Source organism: Sorex fumeus, unplaced genomic scaffold, assembly GCF_029834395.1.
Source record: "Sorex fumeus unplaced genomic scaffold, SorFum_2.1 ptg000044l, whole genome shotgun sequence".
Classification (NCBI taxonomy): Eukaryota; Metazoa; Chordata; class Mammalia; order Eulipotyphla; family Soricidae; genus Sorex; species Sorex fumeus.
In genome coordinates this window covers 41,129,862-41,151,982 of record NW_026606101.1, presented here as the reverse complement: position 1 = coordinate 41,151,982, position 22,121 = coordinate 41,129,862, and the positions used below count along the sequence as shown (strand labels likewise).

The 22,121-nt window shown below is 41.7% G+C and overlaps 2 protein-coding genes across 2 annotated transcripts in view; one reads left to right on the top strand and one right to left on the bottom strand.

The window, feature by feature from the left end:
* The first annotated feature begins 1,332 nt into the window (after positions 1 to 1,332).
* On the top strand, positions 1,333 to 2,444 carry NKX2-4 (NK2 homeobox 4). Its single transcript, XM_056121523.1, has 2 exons — positions 1,333 to 1,681; positions 1,930 to 2,444. Exons 1-2 carry the CDS (start codon positions 1,333 to 1,335, stop codon positions 2,442 to 2,444), a joined length of 864 nt encoding a protein of 287 aa, XP_055977498.1.
* Positions 2,445 to 8,361: 5,917 nt separating this feature from the next.
* The window catches only part of XRN2 (5'-3' exoribonuclease 2), a 90,235-nt gene continuing 76,475 nt past the window's right edge, over positions 8,362 to 22,121 (bottom strand). The window contains exons 28-30 of the mRNA XM_056121522.1: positions 17,153 to 17,216; positions 12,313 to 12,451; positions 8,362 to 9,203 (exon numbers count right to left, since the gene is read on the bottom strand). Coding sequence (XP_055977497.1) covers positions 9,138 to 9,203; positions 12,313 to 12,451; positions 17,153 to 17,216 — 269 coding nt within the window. The 3' untranslated portion in view covers positions 8,362 to 9,137. The remainder of the gene's footprint in view (positions 9,204 to 12,312; positions 12,452 to 17,152; positions 17,217 to 22,121) is intronic.

Here is a 22,121-nt window from a genome sequence, read left to right as displayed (position 1 = left end):
AATACTACTTGACTAAACGAAAATCATTCTTGCACATTCTTTTCTCCATTTATAAAACCAAAAAGTCTTGTTTAAGAAAGATTGAAGTAACTATTTTTGTTTTTCTTCCTCCTACGCAATTTCTAAGAAAACTTTAAAAAAGTATTTTCCCCCAATCATCAGGTATTTACAACAAAATTATTCTCAAGATTTGCTCAATAAGCTTTGCACATTTCCATTGTCTTATTTTCAAAACGCTCTGTATTTGGATGAGAGTTCACAGTGTTTCTAAGTCCTTCTGTGTGTGTGGCTAAATTTACAAATCAAGGGAACAGTGTTTTTAAAAGTTAATTTGTCTCCGGCTTTGTATTTTTCGGATATACTATTATTTTTCGTGTGATTTCTGTGTCCGTTTAATTTTTCTTTTCACAGTGTTACTTTTTCCACAAGAAGACCCATTTAGAACTGAAATATTTTCCTTTCCTCTCCCTCCTTTGTCTTCATTTTTGCTCTTGGTAGTGATGATAAAATGAATCTCAAGTTGGAGCGTGAGCGCAGAGGGGGCAAAAACAAAGAAGGAGAAAGCTGTAAAGAACTTTACAGGTGCAACTACACAAGAAACAGTTTAACAAATAAAAATGTATCTCATCTCCCCTAACCAACCCTCGTCCACAGAGGAAAAACAGAATACTTACAAGTTAGCATCTGTGCGTTTGTGAGTGCCGCTTTGTACGTGTGCCTTCTCTCTTCTTTGGATTGGGGTACTTCGAGCTAATTTGGAAGAGCCCGTTGGGTTGCCACAAAATGATGCTTGAGGGTGTAAAGATGCATAAATTAGGCGTCCTACAATGGGAGAGGACGGTCATTGTACCTCTATGCGTGCTCGTGGTGGCCGCCGTCCGCCACCCTCCCCCACCCCCCTTTATTTTAACACTTTATTAGATGGAGCGAGTGCGGGGCGGGAGTCGCAGAGCAGGGACCGAGTCCGAGCACACACCCCAACTCACGGCCACACCCTCCGCCCCCGTCCGCCCAGGCCGCGCCGCGGCGTCACCGCGGGGAGCCGCGGCCACGCGGGGTGGGCGCGCGGGCCTGCCCCGACGCCGGCCGCCCGCGCGCGAGGAGGACGGCAGCCCCGGGAGCCGCGCCTCCCCAGGAACACCCCGCAGTACCTTTCCTGCCTCCGTGACGGGGAGGGGGCGAGCGAAAGGATGTCAATGACCATTGTTTGCTCGTTGGGGCCGTCGCTCCGCCCCTCGAGGCTGGCGTAGACCCGGCGCCCGGCTAAAAGGCGCCCAGCTCCCGCGCCGGGGGTCGCGCGCCCGCCCGTCTCCGGCGCCGCGGCGGGCCGAGATGTCGCTGAGCCCCAAGCACACGACGCCCTTCTCCGTGTCCGACATTCTCAGCCCCATCGAGGAGAGTTACCGCAAGCTCGGCGGCATGGACGGCGCGGCGGGCCTGGGCGCGCCCCTGGGGGCCGCGTACCGCGCGCCGGGCCCCGGCCCGCAGGCGCACGCGCTCGGACCCGGCGCCGCCGCCTACCACCTGCCGGGGGTCGCGCAGTTCCCGCACGGCGCCGTGGGCGGCTACTGCGGCGGCCTGGGCGCGGGCGAGCTGCCCGCCTACCCGGACGGCGTGCGGGGCGGCGCGGGCGCGGCCAGCGGCTGGTACGGCGCCAGCCCGGACCCGCGCTACCCGTCAAGTGAGCGGCCGGGCGCTGGGGGCGCGGGCGGCGGGCGCGGTGGGCGCGGGGGGCACGGGGGCCGCGGGCGGCGGGTGCGGCGGGCGCGGGAGGCACGCGGGGCGCGGACGGCGGGCGCGGGGGCCGCGGACGGCTGGGAGCGGGGGTCCTGGCCCGGCGGGCGTCGCGCGGGTCGCGTCGCGGGGCGGCGGGTGCGGGGCGCGGCAGGGTCCCGGCCGCCCGCGCTCACCCCCGCCCCGCGCCCCCAGTCTCTAGGTTCGTGGGGCCGTCGGCGGGCGTGGGCGTGAGCGGCGTGGGCTCCCTGACGGGCATCGCGGACGCCGCCAAGTCGCTGGCCGCGGCGCCGCGCAGGAAGCGGCGGGTGCTCTTCTCGCAGGCGCAGGTCTACGAGCTGGAGCGGCGCTTCAAGCAGCAGCGGTACCTGTCGGCGCCCGAACGCGAGCACCTGGCCGGCCTCATCCACCTGACGCCCACGCAGGTCAAGATCTGGTTCCAGAACCACCGCTACAAGATGAAGCGGCAGGCCAAGGACAAGGCGGCGCCGCCGCCGCAGGAGGGCCTGGGCCCGTCGTCGCCGCGCCGCGTGGCCGTGCCCGTGCTGGTGAGGGACGGCAAGCAGTGTCCGAGCGGCCCGGCCACGCCGCCGCCCGCCGAGCCGCCCAGTCCGCACGGCCCGGGCGCTGGCCTGGCCGCGCTGGACGCCGCGCCCGGGGACTTCGGCGCGGGGCTGGGCGCCGGCCTGCTCTACGGCAGGACGTGGTGACCGCGACCCGGGACGCGGAGCCCGATCGGAGCTGACTTGGGGTGTGCGCGCCGAGACTGGAAAAGGGAAGATACTTGCTCATGGGCGGGTCGGACGGACTCCGACTCCTTCGCAGGGGCAGGGGTCAGCGACAGCCGAAACCTGGTGACCTGTCATCACACCGGCCGGCGGGCGAGGCGGTGCTGATCTCCTTTCAGGTCTTAAATTGAGAGGAACGCTGGCCGAGTCCACATCCACCGAGTTCTCAGAGTTCTAGAAGTTGGAAACTTGGTGGACGTTTGTAGTTCTGCAAAATCAACCCAGCTTTAACACATGAATTCTTTTTGAAGTAGGGTTTATGTCGGTAGATTAACCCCCTCCCCTAAAGTGCAATTTCATTAATGTTTGATTGCAAGTAACTTGAATTGTTGCTCAAGATGATCGTGCACACAGCGACGTTATTGCAAAGGAATTATCGCTACTTAGATCATAGAAAAACGGAATAAGAAGAACCAAACTGTTGCTTATAGGGACGGGTATGGCTTTTCAAATTTAATGCGTTTTAAATATTTTGACCATTTATTTGGTGGAGTGTTGTACAGTACCCCCCAAAGAGGATTTCCCCTCCCCTCGCTCAAGATGCAGTTTATCATAAGAGAGAAGGGTTGACATTACTTGTACTGAATCGCCCGAGATCAACCCATAAAATATTATATCCTATCCTTCTGTAGAAATGTTGCTTACTCTTCCCAAGGTATTTCACAGTCAAAATTTGGATACCTTGATAAAATACTAGAATAAGCAAAATTGATTAATCTGTTTCAGAACTTGTCAAGAAGGAAAAGAATAAAATGATTTATTGAACTGTAATTGGGGTGCAAAAAATAAGTAAAATATGTATGATTTTTCATTTTATTTAAAACTCAATAGGGATTGCACACCAATTTTGTTGGTATTTTATTGTACAAATAATGTATTTACTCTTTAATACGGCAATTTATATTTCCTATGTTTCAAATGGATATTTAAATATAACTTAAAAGAACCCTAAGGTCATGTCTTTTCACAAAGTTATATGGGTTTTGAGTTTGATTTTTTTTAAACACTAGTTGTTAGTTTACTCATGATTTCATTATCCTTGTGTCAGAATAAAAATGCAAAAATAAAGCTTAAGAAGTGAATTTATAAAATTAAGGAAAATAAAAACACAATAAGGTGAAAGCATTATTTATAAATGATCAAAACAAAGAGTAGAGATCTTAAAATATCTTCAACACATTAACTTTTGGGATTAATTTGAGGCTGACGCATTTTATTTCATGTCATTGTGTGTTTCGCTGAATGTGGAATGTGAATGTCTTTAAAGTTCAACTTATACTTCCCCTAAACTGTATTTTTATAATAAAAAGCAAAAATTCCAGGTCCCTTTAGGGAGAGAGGAAAAGCACCTAGAAAGCAAGGGGATATGGAAATAAATTTCTGATGTGCATAATAAATAATTGGAGCAGAAAATAACATGGAATGATGAAATACACCTATAGAAAATGCCCCCAATGGAGGATTTTTGCATATTAGTGATTGATTTTTAAAACGTTAAGCTAGCATAAATTCTAATGTGTCAAATTTCAAACTGCTTGCTTAGATTGATTTGATGAATTGATAGTAGTACCAGAATTTTGGTATTTTACTTCTAAGAAGTGTGTTCCAAAGTCCATGTGGTTTGCAACATTTTTTATTAACCCAGTATATAACAAAGGCAATAATAGTTTATGGATTCAGGACCCCAGGAACACATTCAAAGAAAATAAGCCTAAATGGTCAGTTTTTGCCTTGATAATTTGTTTCCAGAACAAAGAATGCCTTAGACCGATGAACTCTATCAGATCAAGGAAAACAGTCCTTAAACTCTGAAAGTATATTTAGTGTAGGGACGTCTTTATTCCTTTCAGTACTGCTTTAAATTGTAAAGGCTTCCAAACCTGAGTTAAAATGTACCGAGCTTATGTGCACATATCCTATAGGATAAGATTTGATTCATGAGACAAAAAGATTTTTAGTATAGAATTCCTCATCTGCTTAATTCAAAACAAGATTTTTTTTCTTCTTTTGCAATTAGTGCTTTGCAGATCTTTTATAAAAACACAAACGGCCAGACTAGGTGAAACTCATTAAGTGAAGAGGAGGATAAGTGTCTTCACCAAGAGGGGGACTGGCACAGCACAGTGTCTGAGTGGAACAAAGCCCCTTCAAAGTTTAGCAGAGGCCATAGCAAAACTCAAGCTTCAGAAGCACCAACCGCAGATGTGTTATTTTCCTCTGTTTGGGGTTTTAACAACAAGCTAATTTATCTTTTCCAATTGAAGCATAGAAACCAAACCGTAGAATCAAAGTAGCAAAGAGGAATAGCAGGGATTGCAGGTACTTCTTGGTATTCCGGTAAATTGAATTTGCCGATGTAAATTGAAGTGTGTGTGTGTGTGTGTGTGAGAGAGAGAGAGAGAGAGAGAGAGAGAGAGAGAGAGAGAGAGAGAGAGAGAGAGAGAGAGAGAGAGAGAGAGAGAGAGTGCACTGTTGACACATGAAGGATGTTTTGTATGTGGAAGGTTGGGGGTATAATAAAGTTGTCTTCTATTTAAGGCTTTGCTTAGAACTAAAATCTAATGTCGAACAAGTAGCCATTTATCAACACAGATGTTGTGTTCAAACTTCATTGTGATAGTGACTGTTTACTTTCAATTTACCTTCCAAAGACTTGCTTTGTTAACTGCATTGAATACTGAAGAGTTAGAAAGACTTTTAGAATAAATTTGTGAACCACAATCATATAGACCCATTGTTTGGATTTTTATATATGAATTTGTGCATAAGAAAAATCAAGTGTGTGAAATATGCATTTCAGATATAGTTCAAAGCATGAATGGTATTGCCCAACTCTTTAACACAAACAGGAAAAGTCCTATGTTAATTACTTCAGTCTAAAAGCTTTAAAAAGTAAAATTAAAAGCTACTATGCCGTGTCCTAATCGGTAAGATAGGGAACTAGGATACATTTTATTTTTTAAAAAAGGAAAGGAAAAAGCCTCTTATTGCTGGTAAGAATTGGTGCGCATCTGGAGAAAATTCAAAGAATCTTGCAGACTGGGAACTACATCTACTTCCTAGCAGTAATTTGCTTTACACAGTTTCATTTTGAGGTCACTTTGATTTTGTGATTTACGTTAGTAAGGAATAGACTTCAAGAAGTTTTTGGGTTTTATTTATTTTTTTGCTTTAGAATATTTACCTGCAATGGAATGAAATGTCTTTAAAAATATCTATGTAACCTCATTGTTTAGGTGAATTCAAAATAAAAGACATAAACTTTACTATATTGTTTAACTCTAACTATGAAGTTTTTTTTTTTTGCAGTGAATAGTTTTATTGCAATTTCACACGAAAATTAAAGCACATCGTCTTGGCTGGCATTCTTTAACTATGCCATCGAGAAAGAAGTCGCTCAAGTTTTTATTACTGATTAAAAAAAAATCATAGTTCAGAACAGCAGCTCAAAGTAGCTAGGCTGGATCTCAATTCCGCTCCCCTCTCTGGGAGCAGGAAGAAGAGAGGGATAAGAGCGAAGCAAGCTGGGGTCTTTCCCCTGACGCCTGACGTTTGGGATTGGGAAATCTCAGTTGACTTCGAATAACGTCCAAATTTTCTATACATAGCTAAATTCAGTTGTGTTCGGACAGAATTCATTGCCAGCAGCTTCCAAAGGAAGAGCGTTTTCACTGTTTCTGTTCTGGTTTGGGTTTGCATTCCTGCAAGGACCGCGGCAGAACCCTGGCTGGGCTGGACCTGCGCGGCAGAGACCCGCAGGGCTCGGGAGTGGAGGTCCTGAGCTCTCTGCACTCCCCGCTGGACGCCCGCCTGGTCGGGGGGAGGGGGGGGGTGGGCGCACAGCTTTGAGCGGGACAGACGACGGGCTGCGTGTGGCTAAGGTCCAGAGGGGCCCGAGCGTCCCCCTGCGCGGCTCCCGACCCCGCCGCGCCGGCCCTCCAGCCCGAGGGCGCCAACGCCGACGCCGACGCGCGCCGCGGAAATGCGCACCCGCCAGCCCCCAGCGTCCCGCATCATCAGGCGAAAATTAACCTATAGGTCATTACACCCCATTTGCCTTTGTAACGCTAAACGGCAATCTAAGGGTCTGTAGATGGCTTTGTACTTTAATGTGCATTACCCTATTTGATCTTAAAAGAGAAGACAACTGCTCGTTAAGGACCCTCAGTGCAACAATGACGCCAGGCGGTTACCAGGGTCTAAGATTTTAAGGAATCTTTACTATGAGACTCAGAAAAACTGCGCGACTTAAAGGAGCACTATAATGGGGCAAATTAAACTGGTCCGTTGACGTTATTTTTACAGCATAATGCGAGGGGATATTTCAAGCGTCAAATATTGCACTTAAAATTCTAAAGAGTCTTGCTGAAATAGGAAAGCTTTCCCTCACCCCAAGAGCTAAACCCACCAAGTAAGAGAAATGAAGAGTGAAAGCGGAAAGCTAGAGTGAAGGAATAAACTGAAAAGAACGCAAAATTTCTAACGCTCATACCAGGAGAGAAGTGAAATTTCAGCCAGAAATCCTTCAGGACCCAACCTCAATGATTTCAAATATTCATTTTCAAACAAATTTCAAATTGAAGTTGAACAGGTACAAGTAATTGTGAGGCGGTCAAATCAGTTATTTTAAGGACACACTCAAAGCATAAAACAGGTAAACACAAAGATCTGAGAAAATACTGTCAGTATAGGGTCCCTTTGGGGAACATACCTAATTTTAGGTGACCATTTTTAATACTTTAAGAATAAATTAGAAAAATTTAATACAAAGTGTTATTGCCATAATCGCACATGAATACAGTAACTGGGCCACTGATTTCTGGTGAGACCTGTCTGCTCACGCCATCAGGAAATGAGCCGCACAACTGTATTATTACCAATTTTTAAAAAAATCAGTTCCATGGGGCTGGAGCAATAGCACAGCAGGTGGGGTGTTTGCCTTGCATGCGGTCAACCCGGGTTCGATTCCCAGCATCCCGTATGGTCCCCCGAGCACCGCAAGGAGTGATTCCTGAGTGCATGAACCAGGAGTAGCTCCTGTGCATTGTCAGGTGTGGCCCAAAAAAGAAAAAAAAAAGTTCCAATACCAGAAATGGATTTGTAACTTCAAGATATCTTCAAAGTATTTTGGTACAAGGCTTATGGTGTCCCCCCCCATCCCCCACAGAAAATAAAATGAACAAGTGTGCCTTTGTTGAATATTAAAGTAAAAAATAGAGTAAGTCAGGAAGAAACCTCTGTTTTGCGGTATGAGAAAAACGGAAAGAAAGCAGTTTGACTTCAAGTGGTTGTGGCAATCAAGTGAAAATAGATGGAATTTCTATGTGAACTCAAAGCACAAATCTAAGGAATAATAGTGTACTACTATCACAGTGGGAGGGAAAAACAAAATTGAAATCAATTATGAATAATAAAAAATACGTGAAAGAGCCTGGCTAGCATACAGGAATTAAATTTTAACTTCTTAAAGATTTAAAACCAAGACCTGGGGCTGGAGCAATAACACAGCAGGTAGAGTGTTTGCCTTGTACGTAACCGACCCAGGTTTGATTCTCAGCATCCCATATGGTCCCCTGAGTACCGACGGAGTAATTCCTGAGCACAGAGGCAGGAGTAACCTCTGTGCATCACTAGGTGTGACACCCCCTCAAAACAAACAAACAAAAAAACCAGCGCGCACACACACACACACACACACACACACACACACACACACACACACAAAACAAGACCTTAAAACCGAGCACAAATCAATATGAAATGTATAAAATACAAATTTATTCTCAATTTTCTGTTTTTGAGCCACACCTGGTGGTGCTCAGAATCACTCTTCATGGTGCTAGGTGGTGAACTGGGATGGCCCTGTGCTAGGCAGTCACCTTGAACCGCTGCCTTATCACTCCGGCCTACACTCAAATTTTCTAAGTTGACTAAATCAGTACAGACAGACATCATCTTTAAGTTTCTTGAGGTGGTGTTTCTGACCATATCCACTTAAAATTTATATTCAATTCTTTTCTCTTGACATTAAGTTGTAGACATGAATTCCTGGAAAAAAAAATAATACAATATGCTTGACCAAGATTTTCAAAAGTTGAAATACCACATAAGAATAAGAACACAAGACCAAAGTTTTTAGGTGTGTTTTTTTTTACTAAAGTTCAGAAATTTTCATAAGACAAGTACATTAATGAAATGTTTCCAAAGAAAAATATTGAACAATATATAATCTACTTGGCTGAATTTTCCAGCTTAAGAGTTTACACCTAATTCTTGTGCATTAAAAATCAGCATGGATCTTAAGATGATCTAGAATACACTGTGTTTTGAAAAATCCACAGCTGGTTGGATTTTTGACCATAATGAAAAATCAGTATTCCTATTACAACAAATGTGTTTTACAAGCAATAATAAATTCAGATCCACTGTATTATGCAACACACACCTCTGGAAAGTAACATAAAACAGTGAGATCAGACCAGTAGAAATATACACAATTAAGAGAAATACACAAAGTATTGTAGTTTTATTAAAAACTACTTGAGAAAAAAATCTTTCCACAAATAGCATAAAATTGTAGAATGATGAAAGGAGTTGGGAAAGCTTTACGAAAGCCTAGTTCCAACTGTATCTTCCTGAGGGGGGAGGCAAAGGGAATTTTCTTCCATCTCTGGGATATCCCTGAAAATAAGCAAAAGAAAGAGTTTACTTTCTGGATTAACACCCCTGTAAAGAATCTACTTCACAACTCTACAGAAAAACACACCATAAAGAATCTATATATGTGTTAAAAATACATACACCTGACCCCAAGATCTCCAGAGAGAGATGTTTTGGGTCCAGCTTTACACAAAAGTTACAGCAAACTTGACACTAGCACAAATGCTACCATCAAATATCAAACAGGCAACCAATGAACAAATCTCTTTAAATGAATATAAAGGGACAATATAGTTAAAAATTTTTATGTAAAACACTAATGATCAATATATTCCCTACCACCCCTAATTCAAATGTAATACTTCTTCCTTCAGGATTCCTTTTTTTAAGCTCCAGCATTTAAAAATGAACCCTTGGACCAAAGAAATATCTGAGAGGCCTGGAGCAGTATCTCTGCATGTAGGAGATCAGGGTACATACTCTGTCACTGTATGGTCTGCCAAGCACCATGTGTGTTTCAATTGTGTGTGGAGACCCTAAATGTTAACACAGTCTAAAACCTTATTTAATCATATAAGCTTTCACAAGCATAGTTAAGTCATAATTATACTGTGTTAAATAATAATAGTTCCTATAATTTGATTATACTCTAGAAATTGTTATCTTGGTAGGAAAGAAAAAATGTCTTTCCAAAAGATTCTTAAAGAATGATAAATTTACTGCTTTATATCTTTTACTTGAGTATGAATTTTACCTCCTGTCAAGAGCAGAGTACCTTCCTTTAAAGGAATAATCTCTTTGGAAGGAGGCAGGGAAGATAACCTAAAGTCAGAATTACAGAACAGTCAGTTCCCAACTCTGTGACAAACTAGGTGGTTGGGACAAACTAGGTGCTGGAGACTTCTGTTCCTAATTTGAAAAAATGAGTGGACTGGACTAATGACTATGCAGAGCGTCTTCTGGTTTTAAGTATGTCGTTACTTTATGTAATACTCTTTGTTTAGCTTGCCTTGTATCATCTTAATTCCTGTACCATAACTGGTCCCAAGTCTCCAGACAATTTTTAGATGTCTTAAGGTGACAGTACTCAAAATAAAATACTAGGAGAGTTGAGTCTAATGAACATAATAAAATTTTCTAAAAGGCAATTAAAGATGACTATTTTCTCACAAAGTGAGAAGATAAAAAAGTATTCATCCAAACTATAAAAAATTGTTTTTCTTAACTGTCATAACAAGAACATAACAAGTTAGAAAATCTGTAAATGATGTACTTCAAAAGATTTATCATAATAGTAAGTAAGAAATTTAAAAAACCACTTCATAATCACTATAGGTACCAAACCCCACAGGCTCCACATATTCTAAATCACAAACCCCACAGGCTGCACATACTCTAAATCACAGTATTCTTATCTGGCCAGGAGGTGATTATAGAGCATCCAAACATTGGCAAGGATCAAATGGCTGAGGGACAAATAGATTGAGGCAAACAGATGTCAATCTTGATGCTGTTAAACTGGATGATACAAAGGAAATGAAACTTATGCATACTAAATCTGTCCAACAATTATATTCAATCAATTAATAGCTGTTTAAATTTGGTAGAAAAATATGTGGAGATTTTGAAGGAGTGATTTCTATGAGCAACAGTATCAATCAAGCAATAAACTGGTAAAAATAAAACAGTTGAAAAGGAAGATTCTTACTTTCAATTTCTAGAAAATTCCTAGTATGAGAGAACTAGTTCCTATTAAAATAAAGATAGTATCATTTGGTGACTGGCATATTTAAGCTAAATGTGACAGGTATGACTAAAAGGGTTTTGGGAGGGAAATTCTCTGGCAAGTTCAAGGTGTAACCTAACTAAGGCAGATACTCTCCCTCGCATCCCTTTAGTTTTTGTGCCACCGCTAAGGGCTGCTTCTGACTCTGTATTGGGCGAAGGGAGGGAACTCTCATGCCTGGGGACCCGGAGGTCCCTGGGATTGAATCTGGAAATATTGATGGCAAAGCATGCTTCTGACCCACTGTGCTATCTCTCTGAACCCTCAACTACATACGTTTTTAATGAGGGACCAAGTTTGGCTGAGCCACTTTATCAGTATCTTATTCAGAAATGTCTTTAAGAAAACATGGAGCCCTAGGACTCTCATCCATTACTGGTGGGAATGTTGACTGGTCTAGCCTTTGAGCCTTTGTGGAAAACAATATGCACATTCCTTAAAAAAAAAAAAAAACCATCTAGGAATTGAGCTTCCAATTGTCCCAACAATTCTAACTGTGCGAATATAACCACATGGACTCAAAACAAAATGGAGAAAAGACATTTGCACCACTAAGTTCCTGGCAACCCCATCCACAATTGCCAAAATCTGTAAACAACCCAAGTGTCCACGAATAGATGACTGGATAAAGAAACCATGATACAGATATGTGGACTATTGGCCATTACACAACAACAATAACAACAACAAACGTGCAATTTTTTTCTACATGGCTGTATCTGAGTGTCTCACTGAATGAATTTTAGTCAGAGGAGAGACTCAAAGGGAGTCTCTCATACGTGGAATATACAAAGAAATTTAATGGTAAAAAAATGAATGTCCAAGGACAATGGAAACAAAGAATGTAAGAACTGGTCTTCAACAGAAAACAAGCCATTTGCAGGAGTGTGCGTGTGTGTGTGTGTGGGGGGGGGGGGGGGGGGCGGAGTCAGGATGGGCATGGGTGCTGAGGAATAGGACAAGGCAGTGTACAGTGACTAGTGGAGGGACGTGCTCAACTGGGAGGAGCAGGGGGTCCTGACAGGTGGTAAGGCGTGACACTCAGACCTGTCAGTAACAGCATGCTAACAGCAGTGCAAAAACGTGCACAGAAAAGCACCTCCTGAAGAGGCAGGCTGGCGGGTGGGAGGGAAAGGGGAGCAGAGCAGATGCTGGGGAAGAGATCGGCGCTGAAACACATATGCCTAAAACCCACTCATGAATAACTTTGTAATTTCACAGTGACTAGATAAAACAAAAGCAAATGCAGACAAACACCACCAGAAAACATGGAGAGAGGCACGGCTAAGTACCAAGTGAGCAGGATGCTCCCCCCCACCCCCCCACCAGCCCGTAGCTTTTCACCTGTCTCCCACCGCGATCATCACGTCTGGGTGGATATCCGCCAGGTCCAGCTAGCATCTGATACTGGTTTGGCTGGAAGGCAGAGTTTTGATTTTGGAGCATCCTATTCCATGGAAGTAGAGGTTCAGCGCCCACACCTCTGTGGAAAAGCATGTTTTCTTAGAAATCAAGGCAATTACACGTTCAAAAATTTGTCACTGGCAAGATCAATTTAAAATCTAAAGATAATTTGATATGCTTCAATTTTTCTAATAGAATACGTAGTATGAGAACCTCTGAATCAGATAAGTGAAGACAAAATATTTCACGAAGCACCAAGATTTATCAATAAACATATTTAAACTTAACTGGTTAAGAAAGGTCTGATTTTAAAGTTCTTTTCAGTAATGAATATCCTTTTAGTTAGTTCAAGATTTGGGCCCAAGGATCACCAAGTTGGCTACATTTAAGATGCTATCATAGAGTAAACAAACCAGTATAAGGCAGGAGAATAAGGCTTAGTTTTTAAAAATGTCTGACTGGTATCTGGAGTCCATTCTTCCTAGTTAATTGCAGGTTGCAAACGAATTCTTACTGCTGAGTATTTTGAATCCAGGGTAGGGAACTTGGCAGTTTTTTCCCATCCATTATTCTGCTCAATATGTCAGGAGGTCTGATTGGGAGGAAACCTTTTCAAGTCCTATTGATGCAGCTTTCAATTGACCATGGTGACCTAGCAACATGAGCACTAATTGGCAAGGGCTGACTGGCATTTGGTGGACAGTTTACACGGGAGCACAGACTCGACAGCTATTGTAGCCCAGGTTGCCAGACTAGATTACTAGTCAAAAGAAATGTTTTAATTGTGTTCAAGTGTCTATTTTCACTTTGCTGATACAAATCAATAGGTATAAGGAACTGAATCCTAAGTATTAAAAACTGCCACATAAACAAAGTAACATACACACATCTTCTAAAGGCTATCACTGTAAGACATAGTTCCCGACCGAGGCATTTTTTTCAATTTCCATTTTATAGAATAGTCATGCAAAAATAAAACAAATAAAGTTTCTTCAAATATATTTTAATATCAGAAAATTCTGGGACCATTTAAAATGCTAGAATAATTACAATTAAAATTTAAATTTGTTATATGACTGACTTGGTGGAATTAGCAATGGTACTACTGACATAAGCCCACAAATTTCACTTCGTAGGTCCTGGGGTAGGGTGGAGTGGAGAGAGGTGTGGAAGAGCCTGCCACTTGGCTCCCTGAGAAAGGGAGGCATTCTCTCACAGCTGCTCACACCTGACCCATTCTCGCTTGATTTGGAACTTCCCCTCTTAAAAATACAAAACAAAATACAAAAAAACAAAAACCCAAAAAGAATTATTTTTTGTGTGATGGCTTGAAGAAACAGCTCTCTGAATAACTCAGAAAGGCTAATATGATTCTTCAGTCAGAAGTGAAACCAGGGCTCAAATAATATAATTTGCTGTAAGTGAATCAAATAAAAAAAAAGTTTCTCAGCATGAAAGTGCAAACATGCTGGGTTTTTAATTACTGGGGGTTGTGTTTGTGCCAATGCCAGAGCTGCCATTTTAGCAAGAATGTTGTGTCTATTACAGCTGGGGCAGCTCTGCCCCAGACACAGGACTGTTTCCTCTGGCCTCTCTGAGGGAAGGAGGCCTACGAACCTGTTCTGTGGTCAAGGAGATTCACAAATCTGAGCCTCTCACGTAGAATCCACATGCCAGAACCACAATTCACACATCACATTACTCTGATCCGTTTTTCTTTTATTTTATAATAATGAAACTCAATTGAGTTTCAAGGAAAGTGTGGTAGTATGGTTAATAGCTAGCTCGTATAGTTAATATCTATTTTAAGATCAATTTAAAAAATATTTTATGTTCCAAAAATAGGGTAGAACAATTATGTTTTGACAAAATGATTTTATAATAAAAATAATTAAAATTAAACAAAAAGAACAAAGAGGAATATCAGAAAGAACATTCATGGTCAGAAAGAACATTTATTTTTCCATAGAAATCAGCAGCAATTAATTGAGACAACTTTATGAAGGTGTTAGACATCATTTTTGAGTTTCTAAATTACTATTTTAATAAAAAGCTTTCATTATGAAATAACTATTAATATAGAGGTAGTGGAAAATATTGAACCGAAGATCTGTACTATCTGATTCCAGCTCAGAAAAGTCAAAATGACTGAGTGTTTTTCCTCTATGTCTTAAGAGTCAGGCTGACAAATGCTACCTAACGACTGATGCAGTTTTTGGCTAATGGAGAAATTTTGAGGTGCTGTTTTATTTAGAGGTAAAATGGTATATTCTTTAAATGATCCTAATCTAAGGCACAAAATTCTATTATGCTCACATTTAATTTTTGTTTTTAAGTTTCGGACAGAAACTAAAACCAAAATGCCCCACTGAATGTCTAGTAGCCTGGTTCACAGTCAGTCAGAATAATGCCAACAGACGAGCAACAAAAGAGATGGGTATCAGAAAAATGCAAGAGACAATGGTGATGGACTTCAAAAAAATTTTAATGGGAGAAGAAAGCAACTGAAACTAAACAAATAGTGCTTAAGAAGCAGAAGTTGGTCCTTTGCTTTCTTTGATTTCCTATGGACACAATTATGCTCAAAATAAATATTCTGATGAGTTCTGTTCAAGTGAAAAGTTTTAAAATATAATGCATGGTATGTAAGAGAGATCTATGGAAAAATAACTAAACTTCTGGTGCACCTGAGTTTTATCATCTGTAAAAGTAACAATACCTAATTCAAGACTGCTAGGAGAAATAAATCATGTTTCTAAAAACATTAGCTTAATGCTGGACCTTCTTGAGCAGACAATAAATGTTAGTGATTACCAAAATAAAAGAAATAAGAGAACAAGGTGGGGCAACCGGATTTTAAAACTGACTTGAGGGCAGTGAGATGGTCCAAAAGTCTAGAGCACATATTTTGTATGCAGGAGCCCTGGGCTTAATCCTCATCACTGCTCGGACTGACCCCCCCTCCCCCCCCGTGGGGGGGGGGGGGCCGGGGAGGGAGGGTTTCCTCCCTGGGAACAGTCACCTTTGGCCCACTGGGTAAGGCCTCAAAACAAAACAAAACAAACAACAGGAGATATGACAGATATTTGAAATATCAATTTCAATATATTTAGATTAATTTAGGAAAAAATCGTGCCTGCCTGAAAATGAAACTACTTTGAGGATGTTAAAATCGTAAATAAGCTGACTGAAGAGAGTAAAGCAGGTAAAGTGCTGGCCATACACCCGAATGACGCAAGCTCAATCCTTGGCACCCCATATGGTCCCCAGAGGAATGCCATGAGTGATCTCTGAGCACTGCCAGTGTGGTCAAAACCTGTGTGTGTGTGTGTGTGTGTGTGTGTGTGTGTGTGTGTGTCGGGGAGGGGGCAAAAAGAAAGAGGGAAAGGAAGGGAAAGGGAGGAGGGAGAGAGGGAGGGAGGGAGGGAGGGAGGGAGGGAAGAGCAAACAGACATACATAAGCTATCTTTCGAGCACTCAGACACACTTTTTAAAGTTTTGGTACCGCATTTGGTGGTACTCAGGGTTTACTCCTTGGCTCTGTGCTCAAGGGACCATATGGGGTGCCAAGGATGGAACCCAAGTCAGCTGCGTGCCAAGGCAAACAACTACATGCCCACTGTACTATCTCTCTGGTCCTGAGCACTTACATAAATATAGCAGTATTAACAGTACACGTAACTTGTACTCAGTAGCTGATACCATTAATAAAAAAAAAAATTTCATGTTTTAAAGTATGCCTGAAAAAAATGAAGTTTCAATTTCCAAAAAGTTTTCTTATAAGGGGAACAGCACTTAAAACCCTGTTATATATATATATATATATATATATATATATATATATAAACAACATTATTTGTTTCACAGGTGAAAAGATTAGACTGCTAAAATGATAAAGGAAAAGAGAACAAACTCTATTTGAACTGGGAAAGCAAAGAAGGAAGCCTTACTGTGAGGAAGCCTTACTGTGCAGGGACTAAGTTCATTTAAGCATATTCTAATTCTGTCAAAACCAGCACTGAAGAACAGATTTTAAAGCTGCCTGTTATAAAAATTATTCTACAGATGTTAATTACTCATAACATGACTAGCTATCTTTTCATGCGAGACCACCTGACTTAGGAGCACACAACTTCTCAATGAAAGAACACATGTCAAACATCCCTTGTTATTAAACCATGTCACATTCTTCCTAGTCCGTGGTACTTATTAGACTGCAGATCCCATAATCCTCTTCTGAGTCCCTTCTGCGTTTAATTCAGTTCAGTCTTAAGTAGTTAAAGAAACTGTTTTCAGTGGCAACTAATAACTACTGACCTACAGTGACACTGCTCTACAATAGGCTTGTCAGCCCTGAAAAAGTTGTACCAAAGAAGCTGATTAGGACTTCAAGAGGTTTGTAGCAAGAATCAATGGCTGGTCTGTACTAATGCTGCATTGCCGGCACAGAAATGATAAAAGTGGAACACCATTAGTTATGCCTCATTAAGCTGCACAACCCTTCTAAAAAGAAATTTGTTTAGCCTGGCCAAAACCTAATACAATTTTAAGCTCTCTGTGCTGCATATTTCAGGGCACCTCAAAAGCCTCAATAAATAAAGGCCAAGAATGGAGAAAGTAGGAAAGTATATAAACATGAGGATTCTACAACATGTTAACCTCTTATTTTCCTCAAGATTAGGCACAAAGGAAACTTGAAAAAGAAGAAAGTATATTTCAAGCAAGAAGGTTCAAACCCCAAATGCTGATGTGGAAAAATTCCTAGGTGCTCTAATATTACCTGTCAAATCTCTGCTGCTGGAAAAGAGGAGGAGGACCTCTCCAGGAATCTTGGGGTCTCATGTCTGGGGGGAAAAAAAAAGGTCAGATTTTTATAAAGCAAACATTTTTAAGTTACCAGCATACCAGCATGTCAAAATTAAAAATTTCTGAAATAAAATTTAGACTATGAACTGGAATAAGTATATACAAACTAAAAATGTAAAAATATGTAAAATAGGGCCAGTAGAATCTGAAACTATATTTGATACCAAAACATAGTTTCATCAGTATATCATTGAATTCACACACTTCTCTCTCACTCATTATATATGTGCAGGGGCATGTTAAAAGTTATGGGTAATTATTTGTTACACAAGGAGGGAATACTTCGGATTTTCCTATGAACAAAAACTAAGCGGACAGTAAGTTTAATAAAAATCCTGAGGAGCCAGGGAGATAGCTCAAAGGCCTTGAGCACATCCTTGACACATGGGTTCAATTCAAGACATTGTCTGGGGCCCCAAACGCCACTGCAAATTGTTCTCAAGCGTCATCAGGTATGGATCAAAGGTAGAAACAAACTTCGGTTGTGGAGAAAGGAGAGCAAGTATAGACAGCTGACCTGGGTTAAATCCCCGGCACTCCAAAGGGTTCCCAGAGCCCGCCAAGAGTGATCCCTGAGCACAAAGCCAAGAGTAAGCCCTGAGCATAGCTGGGTATGACGCCCAAACCAAAACAACAATAACAACAAGGAGAAAGAAAGCGGACAATTTCCCCTTAGTGTGTGAACTGAAAAGGATCACTGACTGACTGACCCATTATAACATGAAGTGGAGTGCAAAAAAATACCTCAGTCAGGTAGACATACCAATAAAGGAAATGCCCACTTTTCAACTGTTTTCTGAAGGTCGAATCGTGCCTTCTAACACAAAGCATAATTACCATCCCTGATTACAAGAGACTAAGTGGCTGCTGCTCCTCTATGTAGGTAAGCATGTACGCAGAAGGGCACTCCCACCCAAGCAGCTCAGCCGGGGTTAAACGGAACTCAGCAAGTTGGTGAGAGCAACTGAGGCCCCATCTGCGCCCCAAGTCCTGGTAGCCATGCTTCAGGCTTTTGGTGTGACCCAGTTAAAGAGCTGGTTTCAGGAGTTGCCTAATGAGTTCACTGCGTGAGGACAAGAACCTCCTCCAGACTCCGGAGACCCAAGGATAACAAGGCTTACTATAATGTATTCAGGCTCACATTTTAATGGAAACACAAACTAGAAACATGCTTTTCAAAATTACTTTCTTAAAGCAAAAAAGAAATGAAAGCATATCCCTTGTTAGGAACCAAAAAAATAAACCCCAAATAAAACCCAAACCCCACAAACCTGGGGTCTGCTTGAAAGAAAGGGGAGAGAGAGAAAGGCGAAAGAGGGAGAAGGGAGGAGGAAAAAGAGGAGTGGCTGGAATGATAGCACAGCAGGTGCCGACCTGGGTTCAATCCCCCAGCATCCCATATGGCACCCTGAGCACTGCCAGGAGTGATTTCTGAGTACAGAGCCATGAGGAACCCCTGAGCATTGCTGGGTGTTACTCAAAAAGCAAAATAAATAAAATTCGCACTGTAGCACTGTCCTCCCGTTGTTCATCGATTTACTTGAGCGGGCCCAGGAAGGTCTCCATTGTGAGACTTATTACTGGGTTTGGCATATTGAATACCTCATGGGTAGCTTGCCAGGCTTTGCTGTGCGGGTGAGATACTCTCAGTAGCTTGCTGGGCTCTCTGAAAGGGGCGAAAGAACCGAACTTGGGTCAGCCTGGTGGGCCGCATGCAAGGCAAACATCCTACCCGCTGTGCTATTGCTCCAGCCCAAATAAAACTGAAAAGAGAGAGAGAGAGAGAGAAAGAGAGAGAGAGAGAGAACACTGCTTTAGGAAAATCCACAAAATCCTATCAAGGAGAAGATGGAACAAAAGTGATCTATCCGGCAACTCAGGATGACTCCCACATGAAGCTTAAAGTTTCTTTGCTTCCTCCAATCTCAAAACGTGGTAAGGCTTAAGTGGTTTCCTAAACGTACAAATTACCCCTATGACTACCAAGGGTTTTTTAGAACCAAACGCACAGAACCACCTCTCTTGGAAAGGAAGTGGGGAGACGCATTTACGGATGTCCATAAACAATTTCACTCAATTAAAAAACAATAAAAAAAAAAAACCCTTCTTTTCAAAAGAAAACAAATTAGAAATACTGCCTTGCACATGGCACATGGCTGACGCAGGTTCGGCCCCTGGCACACCATACGGTCTCCTGAATCCCACCAGGAATGAACCCTGATTGTAGAGCCAGGAGTAAGCCCTGAGCACTGCCAGGTGTGGCCTGTGGCCAAAACAAAACAAAAAAGAAAAATAGGGCAAAAAAATCCATGGGGGTAGGTCCAAGATAACTCCTGGATCTCTTTTAAAACAATATATACTCATATCAAAATACTGTAATATTGTTAAATCTACACAATCTAACATTTTTTTTAAGGATTAAAGAAAAACTTAAAGCTACCTTTAAACAAATCTCTTCATGGGGTTCTGAGCAATGTATCTATATAGCCCTTAAGTATTCAAAAAGCAGAAATATTTCTTGGCAGGTAAGTAATGAAGTAGACATAAGGTAAAACAAACTTATTACCATTCATTTGTATGGCTCTAACAGAAGATCCATTTGAGAGGGAGAGAAAATACTGGAGACAGTGAATTGCACTTCAGAAAGGAGGCGAGAAAAAAATAGAGTTAATTTTTTCCTTTGGTCTTTAAAAATCTTACCCTTTTCCTAGGACTCTAAGGCCACCTAAATGAAGACTTCACCAACAGCATCTCAAGTGACAATTTACCTAATCAGTGTGGTAATCATAGAGAAGATTCTATGTTTACTGATTGCACTAATCAAAAATCACTTTTCAAATGCAGCTAATTGGCAAGTTTACTGACTGAAGAGAAGTTAAACATCAGGTTCTTTAGGTTGCAGAAACCAAATGCTGTATTCAAAGTACTCACGGATGCACTTGATTTCAACAAGTTATCAGTATCCAGACAATTACTCATCAACTAAAAACTGACATACAAAAGACAAATCAAGTACCAAGAGTAAAAAACATGTAGAACTCAATACAGAGCTGGCAGTTTGACCAAATGGCCTATCTTGAGTGTAATTTCCTACTACATGAAAAACACCAACAAAAGGAACCCAAAGCAAACAGAAGGAAATAAACTTAGAATGAAGTGGAAGCTAAACCAAATCAGAAATGAAAAGGGAGATGACACACCAATTACCAGAAGAAGTCAAAGTATTATTAAGAATTCACTTTGAAAATCTCTATGCCATGAAACTGGAGGACCTAAAAGAAATGTATAAATTTTAGGATTCTCTAAAAGACTTATTGGCAATCCGTTTTAAGCTCTTTCACATAGTTGAAGAAACAGGAATCCTTCCAAACAGCTTCTATGAGGCAAACATCCCCGATGCCAAAAGCAGAGCGACATAACAAAAAAGGAAAACTATTGGCATATATCCCTGACAAAGGTACAAGCAAATATCCTCAACAAAATATTAGTAAAGTGAATCCAATAATACATCAAAATAAGATCACAGACCCTAACCAAGTAGGATTCATTCTGGGGATAGAAGGATGGTTTAAAATACCAAGTCAGGATCAGTTTACCTTAGCAGGTAAAGGACCTGAACAAAGAAAACTACAAAATGCTACTTCAAGAAATGAGAGGACACAAGGAAATGGAAACACATCCCCTGCTCATAGATTGGGAGAATTAACATTGTCAAAATGTCACCACTCCCCAAAGCATTATACAGATTCAATGTGATCCCTATAAAGATACCTATGACATTCTTCAAAGAAATTGATCACACACTCCTGAAATTCATATGGAACAACAAGGTCCCACGAATAGCTAAAGCAATTCTTGGGGGAAAAAAGATGGGAGTCCTCACCTTCCCAGCCTCAAGCCATACTACAAAGTGGTAATATTTAAAATAGCATGGTACTGGAGCAAAGGCAGAGCTGCAGACCCATGGAACAGGGTGGAATATCCTTATACACCCCCTCAAATATATGATCATTTAATCTTTGATAAGGGAGGAAAAATTATAAAGTGGAGCAAGGAAAGCCTCTTTAACAAATGGTGCCGGCAAACTGGACGGTTACATGCAAAAGAATGAACTCAGATCTCTACCTAACACCATGTACAAAAGTCAGATCAAAATGGATTCAAGACCTCAACATCAGACCAGACTCCATAAGGTACATTGAAGACAAGGTCGGCAAAACCCTCCACGACACTGAGGCTAACGGTAGCTTCAAAGATGACACGCTACTGACCAAGCAAGTAGAAACAGAGATAAACAAATGGGACTATCTTAAACTAAGAAGCTTCTGCACCTCAAAACAATGACCAAAATACAAAGACATTCTACAGAATGGGAAAGGATATTCACCCAATACCCATCTGATAAGAGGTTAATACCTAGGATATAGAAGGCACTGGTTGAATTCTACAAGAAAACATCCAATCCCATCGGAAAATGGGGTGATGAAAAGAATAGAAATTTTCTCAAAGAAGAAACAAAAATGGCCAAAAGGCACATGAAAAAATGCTCTTCATCAGGGAGATGCAGATTAAGACAACAATGAGATAACATCTTACACCACAGAGACTGGCCCACATCTACAAGAACAAAAGCAACTGGTGTTGGCCTGGATGTGGGGAGAAAAGGGACCCTCTTTCACTGCTGGTGGGAATGTCGACTGGTCCAGTCTTTTTGGAAAACAATATGGGCATTTCTCAAAAAACTAGAAACTGAGCTTCCATTTGACCCAGAAATACAACTTCTGGAACATCCCAGACATGCAAGAAAGTACAGTAGAAATGACATCTGCACTTGTATGTTTATTGCAGCACTATTTACAATAGCCAGAATTTGGAAAAAGTCC